Source organism: Heptranchias perlo, chromosome 11, assembly GCF_035084215.1.
Source record: "Heptranchias perlo isolate sHepPer1 chromosome 11, sHepPer1.hap1, whole genome shotgun sequence".
Lineage (NCBI taxonomy): Eukaryota > Metazoa > Chordata > Chondrichthyes > Hexanchiformes > Hexanchidae > Heptranchias > Heptranchias perlo.
In genome coordinates, this window is record NC_090335.1 from 41467951 (window position 1) to 41480682 (window position 12732).

General features: G+C 37.1%; 1 protein-coding gene across 1 annotated transcript in view; it reads left to right on the top strand.

Annotated features, from left to right (window-relative positions):
- LOC137326834 (very large A-kinase anchor protein-like) overlaps positions 1 to 12732 on the top strand; it is a 68944-nt gene that overhangs the window by 19914 nt on the left and 36298 nt on the right. Inside the window, exons 5-11 of the mRNA XM_067992214.1 lie at positions 296 to 343; positions 432 to 550; positions 1883 to 2036; positions 4173 to 4312; positions 8746 to 8872; positions 10036 to 10071; positions 11213 to 11355. Coding sequence (XP_067848315.1) covers positions 296 to 343; positions 432 to 550; positions 1883 to 2036; positions 4173 to 4312; positions 8746 to 8872; positions 10036 to 10071; positions 11213 to 11355 — 767 coding nt within the window. The remainder of the gene's footprint in view (positions 1 to 295; positions 344 to 431; positions 551 to 1882; positions 2037 to 4172; positions 4313 to 8745; positions 8873 to 10035; positions 10072 to 11212; positions 11356 to 12732) is intronic.

Sequence of the window (12732 nt, forward strand, 5' to 3'; positions counted from 1 at the left end):
AGTACCATTGCTAAAGTTACCCTATGACTGGCAAATAGGAGCTGTGCATATGGGTCCATTACTTTTCCCTTTCCTAAGATGGAACATTGAACTATCATGAGGTGCTCCATCTAGTATCCCAGTCAAGAAATTAATAATTTAAATAAGAATATTAAATATTAAAATTATTTGGACTGTTCAATAAAAAGTGTATTATATAAATATATAAGGTACTGTATACTATATCAAAATATAAGACTAAGGTATTCAATTGGTTAAATTCATGACTTTCATCTATTGCACTGTTGCGTTGCAGTGTCTTGTTAAGAACAAAAATTTGAAAATCAACCCAAGGCCAGGGAAGGTAAGTCATACTTTTTAGAAATACATAAAAATAAATCTCCGGCAACTGTTTTGCTTACCGATTAAAAACATGTTCTTTTGTGATTTAGATGGTTATTTATGATCAATTAAACTTTCATGGAAGAAAACGTGAAATCTTGACCGATGTGTCTGATGCAACAAGCTGGATTTTTTCTGAAGGGGTCTCATTAAAAGTTGTCAGAGGATGGTAAGAAAATTACATTTTTGTTTATCAACAAAGATATAGATAGCATTGAATTTAATAATTTTAGTAAGTAATTTTGTGTAAATTAAATTTGTATTTCTATTTATGGTAACTGTTATATTTAAGCCTTTCAACATCAATCAAATGAGCATAGATTACAGTTTAGTTTGCAGGAAATGTTTTTGATAATAAAGTGTGTGATGAGTTCCTGAAAGATTTTGTTCTAATAGAATAGACTGTGGTAGATTTTGACTTTGTGTGATAGTATAAAACGGGTGATAGCGAGTCGGCAGCCCATTTTACATCTCTCCCAATTTTTATTTTCATTGAAGTTTGAGGCAAAGTACCTATTTAGTATTTCTGCCATCCTCACTCTCCATTAAAGTTTGCCTCTTCTTTCCTTGTGGCCCTTTAAAATAAAAATGTCCTACAGTTATGACTATTGTTAATATGCACCTCTCTAATTTGTCTACAAATTTCATCTTCAGTTTCCTTACCATTGTTTGCCAGTCCATAATATATTCTCAGTATGTTCTTACTATTCCTAAGCTCTATCAAAAGGGATTCTGTTTGCACTATTTCTCTATTTAAATCCTTATTCTCTAGTACAATGATATTGTCTTTAATTAATACTGCCATCCCTCTTTCTTCTTTATTCCTTTTGAAACTTTTATACCCCAAATCCTGCCCTAGCTGCAGCCATGTTTCAGTTACTGGTATTATGATTTTTCTATGTTAATTAATGATTCTAGTTTCCCGATTATGTTTCTTATACTACACTCTGGATTGATTTACACACACGCACACACATACACACATGCATTTATTATATAGTCTTATCCTACCGTAGTACTCTGATATTACACAATCTCTGGCCTAACATACATTGCTTATTACCCCCTCATTAATTTTTAACCTGGTCCTCATAGATGTCTACTGTTTGTAAAAATGGATTTTCAGGTTTTCTGTAAGCTAAGAGTTAATAGTCCCTGGGATACTAAGAGTTAGTCACAACAACGTCACTTAATCTCTTAGTTTCAATCCAGGAGATTGAGATCAAATTCTCGTCCCTCTGGTAGTTTTAGAGTACAAAGTGAAATAAGGTTGCATTGTCTTAATTCAGTTCCAATCAAATGCAGGTCCACTGCACAGCTGTACTAATTAAAAACAATATCAATAGAGAAATGGTACAAACCTAACCATTTGACACCAAATATCATTGAATTGACAGTTTCACTGAATAAGTCAACAAAGGTGGTTACAGTTAGAAATGTATTTTTTACAATGTTTTTCCTGTGGTGTACCTAAAAAAATGTTTATCCTTCCTCATTCCAGTTGGATACTGTATGAAAAACCTGAATTTCAAGGACAAATGTACATATTGGAAGAGGGACAGAGGAAGTTAGATAAACTCTGGGTCAACAATAGCTTTCACATGGAATCCACACCCACTAAAATTGTGATTGGTTCTATTAAAAGGGTTATAAAGGTGAGTCTCCCTCCCACCACCCGTCTATCAAAAATAAACAGTACAATAAATGAGAAGTCTATCACTTAAAAGATGACAGGGTAAATTTCCCATCCGCACTTGAAGGGATGGTCGGAGAATCAAGGCTGGGAGCACAATTGAAATGAAAGATGCAGATGTTATTTAAGAAGCTTTGATACCATTAATTATATTTGATAAGAATGCATTTGGCAGGTAAAATAAGGCTGAGCCTTAAAACAATACAACGGAACATGAAGCTAATTGGATTTGTCTAAATTGATTCTCTTAAAAATGTAATAGTTCAATTTAATAATTCAGTGAATCAACAGTGAATCTTTCTGCACTAATCCAAAGAAAACTCTTATTGAAAGAAATGTGGCCTTTTCATGGTAAATGTTTCCCATTTAGAGCAAAAGATTAAAGTTATGACAAAAACAGCACTTATTAAGGATAATCTTATTCCAATCTCAAATGTATAGCATTCCATGTAGATCTGAGTCACCATACCAGCTTCTTAAAATACAAATAGGCTTGTATGCAAATTTGGAGAATCCCCTTTCTCCTGGCTCTTGATCCTTTTCTCTGCCAATCCCAGCCCAGATCACATTCTTCTTGCACCCAGCTGTGCTCTTGTTTTAGGCAAGAGAGAGAATTATTTAATCCATGGGGAGATGGGTGCCACCAAAACGGCTTAAAGCTGGGTAAATTGGTCTATAAATTGGTCACCATCTCACAAAGCAAACATAACTCATGCTCATTAAAGAGCTTAAGTGAAAGGAAGATGTGAGTCATGGGTACAGTGAATGTAAAAGTAAGAGGCAAAAACAGCAAGTGCAACCCAGCACAGGGTAGGAGAAGCAGCACAGCAACCTCTTTGTATCAGGCCAGTCAATTTTACTTCTAAGCAAGTTTTCTGGATTCCAAGAAGTGTTCCAATCAAGTAAGCTTCAATGTGGGAATAATAAGTTCCACTCATTTTGTATTGAATGCTATTTATGGTACAAACATTTAATGCTTTCGTATCAAATTCCACTTTCCACTATTTTAATGGAGGCATTTCAAATAAACAAATTAACGTCTCCATTAAAGTAGTGAACAAAAAGAATTGATAGCGGTGCTTTAAACATTCATACGATAATATCACCCAATGTATTTTCAGGCTTGTATGTTTAGGATTGGAATAAATCAACTCCACTCCTTAAAAAGTCAAAAATCTGAGTCAGTTTGAGAAAGTTGCTGAGTGAGGATTCCAGCTATAATCATGGCTCCAACTGTCCAATAAACTGACGTTTCAAGACAATCAGGAATCAACTAGATTGCACGGGCATTATCTCTATTAACTAGATATTCACAGCTAATGAAGAAGATTGAGTAATGGGCTAATATTATACTGACCCACCTGGTTATTGATTGAGCCATTACTTGGTAACAAAGGAAAATCATTTTCCTGCTAATAGCACAAAGCCAGTGCGATCACCCAGGACTAATAACAGATAATGGCAATGATAGTACTACTCTTAGCTTCCAAAAGCAGAAAATCCTGCCCTAAATATTCTGCTTGGTGTGTGGGATATATTGTGGGGGGTGGGGGGGTGGGGGGGGGTGGAATCTCGACAGAACTGGGCACCAAGTAAATGGAGCAGCTGCGTTGCCTGCCGAAAGCTGGTGTCAGGAGGTCCAAACCGTATTAAGGTTCGAGCCTCATTTAAATACTGTTGGCGGGCTGCAGGTGCCAAACGGGCACCCCACTGTAGGAGAGCAGGCAATCGGCTGGCTCCCATGTTGAGCCAACTGCCCAGTCAGGTCTGGGCAGTTGGAGAGCCAATCCCAGGTTCTTGAACAGGCCAGCAAAAGGCCGGAGTTTCTTTGTGGACCCTGGAGGAGCACTCCTTTGCATATTTAAGCCTGGTTCAGGCAGCTGTCAGCTCACCCATTTACAGGCAGGCCTGAAAGATGCATCAATGGGGTGGCCGAGGTTCCCACCATCGCCTGCCAATTTTCAACAGCTGGCTGCCTATTTTTCAGGCGAGAAATGGGCAGTTGGCAGTTAAAAATCACCACCACTGATTCAACACTGCAACTGTTTCCAAATCACAACTCAAAACAAACGTCTACCTACCACTTTTTTCTTTCCAGAATCACTGCATTCCAGAGATTGCAATCTCCCAAGAACCTCAGCAAGATGACATTAAAACTTACTTACACAGTGAGGTTGCCTGCATCGAGGAATGTGGAATAACACCCACTATATCTTCTATCATTGTCAATTCAGGAATGTGAGTGAAACTAACACCTTTGTAATATTTTTCAATCCTACGACTGTTTTTTATAGACTGTTTTGCATTCCACACAATTTTCTATTCCAGAACATTGCAAAATCTGACCTGCTTTGGTCTGTTGCTGTTCAAACTATGAATCATACACTGCAGGCAGATCATAGGAACAAAAGTCCAAAGAAGTTCCCGCCTATCTTGATCAATTTGGGTTTTTTTACATTTTTTTTGGCCCGGAATTTCCTTCAACGGTGTAACTGGCAAGTTCTTCCAAAATTTACACCAGTTTCTACACTGATCTTGCCAACCAGAACTTATGCTGAAATTTCCTGCCAATCCCAGAGGCAGTAGTAGAGGCAGGTACAATTTTGTCTTTTAAAAAGCATTTGGACAGTTACATGGGTAAGATGGGTATAGAGGGATATGGGCCAAGTGCAGGCAATTGGGACTAGCTTAGTGGTATAAACTGGGCAACATGGACATGTTGGGCCGAAGGGCCTGTTTCCATGTTGTAACTTCTATGATTAGCATATGCTGGAATGTTAAAACTGGCATAAACAAGCAGTTCACATGATATTACAGACTTCGAGGCTTCAAAGCGATTTATACAAGTTGAGTGTGTGGGCAAATACATGGCAGATACAGTACAATGTGGATAAATGTGAAGTTATCCACTTCAGAAGGAAAAACAGAAAGGCAGATTATTTAAATGGTGAAAGATTGGGAAATGTTGATGTACATAGGGACCTGGGTGTCCTTGTACACCAGTTACTGAAAGCAAACATGCAGGTGCAGCAAGCAGTTAGAAAGGCAAATGGTATGTTGGCCTTCATTGCAAGAAGATTTGAGTATAGGAGCAAGGATGTCTTACTGCAGTTATACAGGGCCTTGGTGAGACCACACCTGGAGTATTGTATGCAGTTTTGGTCTCTTCACCTAAGAAAGGATATACTTGCCATAGAGGGAGTGCAGCGAAGGTTCACCAGACTGATCCTTGGGATGGCAGGACTGTCGTATGAGGAGAGATTGGGTCGACTCGGCCTGTATTCACTCGAGTTTAGAAGAATGAGAGGGGATCTCATTGAAACATAAAATTCTGACAGGGCTAGACAGACTGGATGCAGGGAGGATGTTTCCCCTGGCTGGGGGGTCCAGAACGAGGGGTCACAGACTCAGGATACGGGGTAGAGCATTTAGGACTGAGATGAGGAGAAATTTCTTCACTCAGAGGGTGGTGAAGCTGTGGAATTCTCCACCACAGAAGGCTGTGGAGGCCAAGTCACTGAATACATTTAAGAAGGAGCTAGATAGATTTCTAGACACAAAAGGCATCAAGGGGTATGGGGAGACAGCGGGAATATAGTATTGAGATAGAGGATCAGCCATGATCATATTGAATGGCGGAGCAGGCTCGAAGGGCCGATTGGCCTACTCCTGCTCCTATTTTCTATGTTTCTATAAAGGGGAGGAAGTTTTGCTACAGCTATACAAATCCCTGGTTAGACCACATCTGGAGTACTGTGTACAGTAATGAGCACCGCACCTTAGAAAGGATATATTGGCCTTGGAAGGAGTGCAACGCAGATTCACCAGAATGTTACAGGGATCCAAGGGCTAGATCATGAGGAGAGATTACAGAAACTAGGCTTGTATTCCCAGAAATAAAGAAGGTAAAGGGGTGATATGATTGAGGTTTTAGGATTTTGAAAGGAGTTGATAGGGTAGAGAGAGAAACTTTTTATGCTGGTGGGGGAGTCTAGGACAAGGTGACATTACCTTAAAATCAGAGCCAGGCTATTCAGGAGAGAAGTTAGGAAACACTTCTTCATGCAAAGGTTGGGTGAAGTGTGGAACACTCGCCCACAAAAAGCAGTCGATGCTAGCTCAATTAATAATTTTAAATCTGAGATTGATAGATTTTTGCTGGCCAAGGGTATTATGAGATCTGGAGCCAAGGCAGGTGGATGGAGTTAGGATACAGATGAGCCATGATCTCATTAAATGGTGGAACAGGCTCGAGGGGCTGAATGACCTACTCCTGCTCCTATGTTCCTATGTTCCACCCTCACCTCCAACAAGTGTGAGAAGCTAATGGACTTTTTTGTCACTAAGATGGAGGCCAAGTCACTGAATATATTTAAGAAGGAGCTAGATAGATATCTAGACACAAAAGGCATCAAGGGTATGGGGAGAGAGCGGGAATATGTTATTGAGATAGAAGATCAGACATGATCATATTGAATGGCGGAGCAGGCTCGAAGGGCCGAATGGCCTACCCCTGCTCCTATTTTCTATGTTTCGAAAGATGTTTTCTTATCAAGTATTTATCCAATTCCCTTTTGAAAGTTACTATTGAATCTGTTTCCACCACCCTTTCAGGCAGTGCATTACAGATGATAACAACTCACTGCATAAAAAAATGTCTCCTCATCTCCCCTCTGGTTCCTTTGTCTATTATCTTAAATCTGTGTCCTCTGGTTACTGACTCTCCCGCCAGTGGAAACAGTTCCTCCTTATTTACTCTATCAAAATCCTTCATAATTTTGAACACCTCCAATAAGTCTCCTTTTAACCTTCTCTGCTCTAAGAAGAACAATCCCAACGTCTCTAATCTCTCCACATAACTGAAGTCCCTCATCCCTGGTATTATACTAGTAAATCTCCTCTGCACCCACTCTAAGGCCTTGACATCTTCCTAAAGTGTGGTGCCCAGAATTGGACACAGTACTCCAGCTAAGGCCTAACCAGTGATTTACAAAGGTTTAGCATAACTTCCTTGCTTTTGTACTCCATGCCTTTACTTATAAAGCCCAAGATTTCGTATGCTTTTTTAACAGCCTTATCAACTTGTCCTGCCACCTTCAAATTCCATTTCAGAAATTTGGCATCTCTGCCTCTGACTTGAATACTGTGGTTCTTACTTGACTGAATGACACTACTTTGTTATAGATTGAAGAATTACAACCAAAAGTGGAGCAAAACAAGAAATGATTTGGTTTTTATCAGTGATTTTGAAATCTTTGCTTTTGGTTACAGAAGTAGATCCTGTCCTACAAGACAGTGAATGACAGGACAATAATTCAGTCAAATGGTTTTGAAGATGCCAAGAACATCAAAACAAAATTTGGGTGATTTATGTTGCCAGCGCTCTTGTGGAGTGCGATCACCAGCTTAAATTTGCTGCCAGATATTTTCTGTTCCTTTTATTATGTGTCTAATAAATATTTATTTTAAAAGTAATTACTTTCAATGTTTAGCTTGTTTACTGTTATGTAGTGGGCACACTGAGCAGTTGGATTAGGTAATAAAAAGGATATGGGTCTGGAAAAAAAGAACAGAGGCATCAGACAGTCTGTAATATCATACAGTATTTCTGTAACAGTCCTCGATAAAGAGGCTGGACCTGAAATGTTAATCTGTCTTTTTTCTTTACAGATTCTGCTATACCTACTGCGTCTTTCCAGCATTTTTTTTATTTCTGTAACAGTACCTGTTGCTTTTTGGGCAACAGCTATATGTTACACAATATACTCTAAAAACTGTGTGTTCCACAATATACTATAAAAACTGTATGTTACACAATATACTACAAAAACTATGTATTACACAATATACTACAAAAACTATATATTACACAATATATTACAAAAACTGTATGTTACACATTATACTACAAAAACTATGTATTACATATTATTTTTTAAAATGACAAATGTTAGGAGCACTGCAAAGATGGATGTGGGGTTCAGCTGATTTGGGGTTTTCTGTGACTGATTGTTTACAAATGGCAGTGAAAAGAAACATTAGAAAAATAAATAGTGGGAAAATGTTGTGGGTCACTGAAAAGTTTGCACATTTATAGAAGTACTGCATTTGCATTCAATGTTTTTTTCCCCATCCTTTGCTCCTTTTGGACCCCTCCCCCCCACACTCCTCTTGTTGCTTCTCACTTCCTTCAGCTAAAAGACCTGGATTAACTGGACAGAAGCCATCAGTGCCACTTTGTGATTAGCCACTCTTCCCTTTCATTTCAGATGGAGAGATTCACTCCAGCACTCTATATCATCTGGTTGTATCAACCAATTTGAATGTTAGTTGGGGTGGAATTTCAATTTAGGCTTTCTAGTTACTAGGATGTATAGGGCTGATTTTTTATTGGTATTCTAATTTCTGATCAATATTAGAAGCTTCCAACCTGTACTGCACAACAATATAGTTTAAACTAGTGCCCATTAACCCATGCATGATATGGCAGTGTGCAGCATCTGTTTTGTATTTATTTGCCATATATATAATTTCTGCATTAGTATAGGATAATAAAGTATTTACTACATAATTATTATAGATAATACTCAATAATATTTAATGTATTGTATGAAAAGCCTTTTCAGCTATTCACCATTTAACCATCTTCGAAATATTTGTTCTTTTACTAGTTGGCTTGTCTATAATAAGCCAAATTTCCATGGCCACTTTACTCTGCTAGAAACTGGTAGCAGCCCAGTTCAGATATCAACTGAAGCAAAGTCGAACAATGTAAAATCATTACGGCCTCTGAAAATGGTGAGGAAATAATTCATTTTTCATTAAGATTTAACCTTAGAGTTTTTACAAAAAGTGTATTGACTCTTTTCCGGTCAGCTGAGTTGACGGTGTTCTTACCTTTGGGTCAGAAGATGTTGGTTTGAACACCATACCAGGTGTTTGAACACATAATCTAAGCTGACAATCCAGATCAGTATTGAGGGAGTGTTGCTCTGTCAGAGGTGCAATTCTTTGAATAAGACATTAAACTGTGTCGCTGTCTGTCTGTTCTGGTGATTTAAGTGGACATTCAAGGTCCTGTGACACAATTTGAAGAAGAGAGTTCAGTTCTCTGGGAATTAAGGCCAACATTCCTCCCTCAACCAATACCACCAACAACAGACCAACTTATCATTAATTTCATAGCTGCTTGTGGGATGGTGCAGAATAGCTGCCACATTTGCCCATGTAACAACAATCACTGCCCTTCAAAGTAATTCATCATGTGAAGGTGGTACGTAAATAAAAGTATTTTTTTATTATGCATAAGCTGTAGTTATGATAGTTCTGGTGAACAAAGTATACGGAACATATCAGTCTAAATTTGTTTTTTTCAGATACATGTGGTCAGAAAGGGGATGCAGTGTGATATATTAGTAACAAATATCTTAATGTGTGAAATTCCTCGGCTACCATTTTAACAAAGGCACAGAACACAATTTCATCCCAAACAATGTTCTGTTCCCAATGAAACATAAATGGAGGAAGATATTAAACGAACAGTTTGATTAAAAAATGCATGTAGTATGATAAACATGTGTTATCGCTACAGACGTGCCATTGAAATTTATTTTAAGAGATAAAGATGAGCCTAAATTTTCCAAACACACAATTATCTAGGAAAAGTAACATAGGAACCGATTCAGTCAATAGAAGACTTTCGGTCCATCTAGCCCACCTATTCACAGTATTCGTTTGGCGCATTTCTAATAGCCCTGAATCCCAGAGTTAACATATCATATAACACTGGTTATTTGTGTAACAGTGTATCACAACAGCATTTTACCTGTATTACATTGCAGAAAGATTGTTCTGCAGTATAATGAAAAAGTGCAGAAGTATGCCATTGTGTGCTTGACAAAGTGTTGATCCTGCTTGTTCATGTTCTCTAAGTGTTAACCTTTTTCCTGATTTTTGTTTAGGGTGGACTAAAAGTGGAAAGGCCTATGTCTCCTAAGGTATGTATAGATCATTAATCTCAAAATGATAGCTATATTTGCTGGGCACAGCAGTAACAAGATGTTTGTTTCAATGACTTGCTGACATTTATTGCCATTAAATGGAAAGAAACTACACCAGAAATCAATTTACAAATCTTTGGTTCTTTCAGACACATTCTTAATGTGGTAGGTTATTACTGACTTAGCAGAAGTCTGTTGCTAAATCACCTTTGTAAAATCATATAATTCTTTGATGCTTTGCACATCACTGCTGATTTTGAAGCAGTAAGCGCCTGAAAATGAATGCTGCCTTGTTCCTTTTTATTCTGCACACAGAAGCATTAGGCGGGTGAGGCAAACATCACTCAAAGCTGAATACGGGCTCAGTTTGTTTATAGTGACTTGCAAGTTCTGGAATTTGATTTGGAAGACAGATACTAGTACTGACTGTGCCTGAGGTTCATTCTGTTTGGCAGAATATTTGCACAGCGGTAATTATGTCCTTCAGAACCCATGGAAACTTAGAGCCCAGGTAAATCCAGAGTACTACTTCAAGATAAACCTTGACAACAGGACAAAAATGTTTCGGTTCAAACTGGTAAAAGAAAGATTTAGAACTAATATCAAAAAGTTCTTTTTTAAAGCACAATTAACACTTGAAATGGACTTTAGCATAGGGTAATGGAGACAAAAACCTTAAAAAGACAGTCGGCTGATGTGATAGGGTTACTGTTTTCTAGATGAAAGAGGTAAAGTGAGATGAATAGTCTTCCTCATCTGTATTTATCTTCTGATTTGAATTACGAGGACCACAGAAATCAATAAAAGCAAAAGACAATCATTTCTAAAATGTTTTTTTCTAATCCAAAAGACTTTTTTTTTCGCTCGATGCTCTTGCCATCTCTAAAGGGCATTGGTATTTATTGTGTTTTGATTAAATTTACTGCGTAATTTAATTGCAGGGTGCTGACATTTTCAAGTTTCTGGAGAGCTCTTTTAGAAAGTAGAATCTCATTCTTTGATTGAAGATGACATTCATGAGATTCCTTCAATTTTGAGAATTTGAATTTTTTGTAAAGCAACATACCAAGTGAGCACTGATCTTAACTCTACCTACGCCAACGATGTCAAATGTAACAAATACTGCTTCTTACTTTAGGTTGTAATATTTGAAAAAACATTCTTCAATGGACACTTCAAGGAAATTTGTAAAGACACATCAGATTTGAAGAATCTTTGGGAGAATGTTACTGACATTGATGACTTTAGAGGAGCAGGTTCAATACGAGTAATTGGTGGAGTGTGAGTATTGTCAGATTGCTATAAAATGGTTTTAGTGGAAAAACTACAGTGTTTTAATATATATAGATATTTATATATTTGTGTGTGTTTTATTTTTATTTTTTAAAAATCGAACAGCTGCAAAGTACTATGATGAATTTTAATTGACTTCTATCTTTTTTCTATGCTTGTTGATTTTTTTTAAGTAATTTTGTTTGTATGCTTAGAGCTGATGGCAGCATCAATGGGAAATAGCTTGGAAGAGGTATTGAGCAAGACACATTTAAATGTCCCAAATGATCATACATTTGATATAATAAGAACACTTAATCCACTGATGATAATTTAGCTCTTTGGCACTGTTGAACTCAGTAATTCCTCCTGCCCATATCTAATGTTGGTGCTGTCAGCCCTTAATGTTCAAAAGCAAATGTTCAAAATTAAACAGAGATAGTATAAAGCAAGATGTTACATTTAATCATAGCTCAGATTTGGGGATGAGGACTTTGTAAATCCCTCCTGTCAACAGATTAGCAGAGAATCTGAGCAAATTGATCCATGTTGACAAAGCTCAATTCTAAACTTCAACATATGTAAACCACAGAAAGATGCAATACATCCTGGAATACTTAATTATCAATTACATTGATGCTTACATCAACATCTAACAATTTCTGTTAAACAGCCTGTAACTCCCAATAATGTGGGTTTATTGTTGGGAACTGTGAGATGGTTATATTTAGAATTCTGTTTCCTTTTTGAATATTTATAGATTGTCTAATTAATGAAAGCAAAGGAATAATGATAAATGACTGTACATGTTTGCAATGAATGTTTTATAATGCCACTAATTCTGTTAACAAGGGACAAAACTATATCATTGATGTGGTTATATACAAGGCATATGCATACATTGCATATGATTATCACCAGGCTTGTTATAATATTTTGTTTGTTGGTTTATTATACAGCAAGTAAATAAACAAACCATTTAGATTTAAATTTTAAAAAGACAGTGGGAACAATTTTAAGAACAGGACCACAGCTGAAATTTGAAATGAATTCTTTGATTGAGTATTCCAGGCATTTTCCACTGTGATAATCAAGCAATGATCTAATTCAGTTATATGAAGACACTTATTATTATATATTAATAAATATTATGTTATACCACTATTTCTGACAGTAAACCTACTAGTGCATGTTTTGAAGAAAAGCAGGAGTGTACAGTGGGCTGTATGTGTAAATTTAAATAAAATTATTTCACTAAACTGGGAATGTTTATTTCAACAGTTTAGTAAAAGTACATTTCTTTATACACTGAGCAAAGAATATCTTCTTAGGCCCTGTGGGGGCAATTTTCACTTTTTGACACAGACGTAAAATTGGCGATTGCAG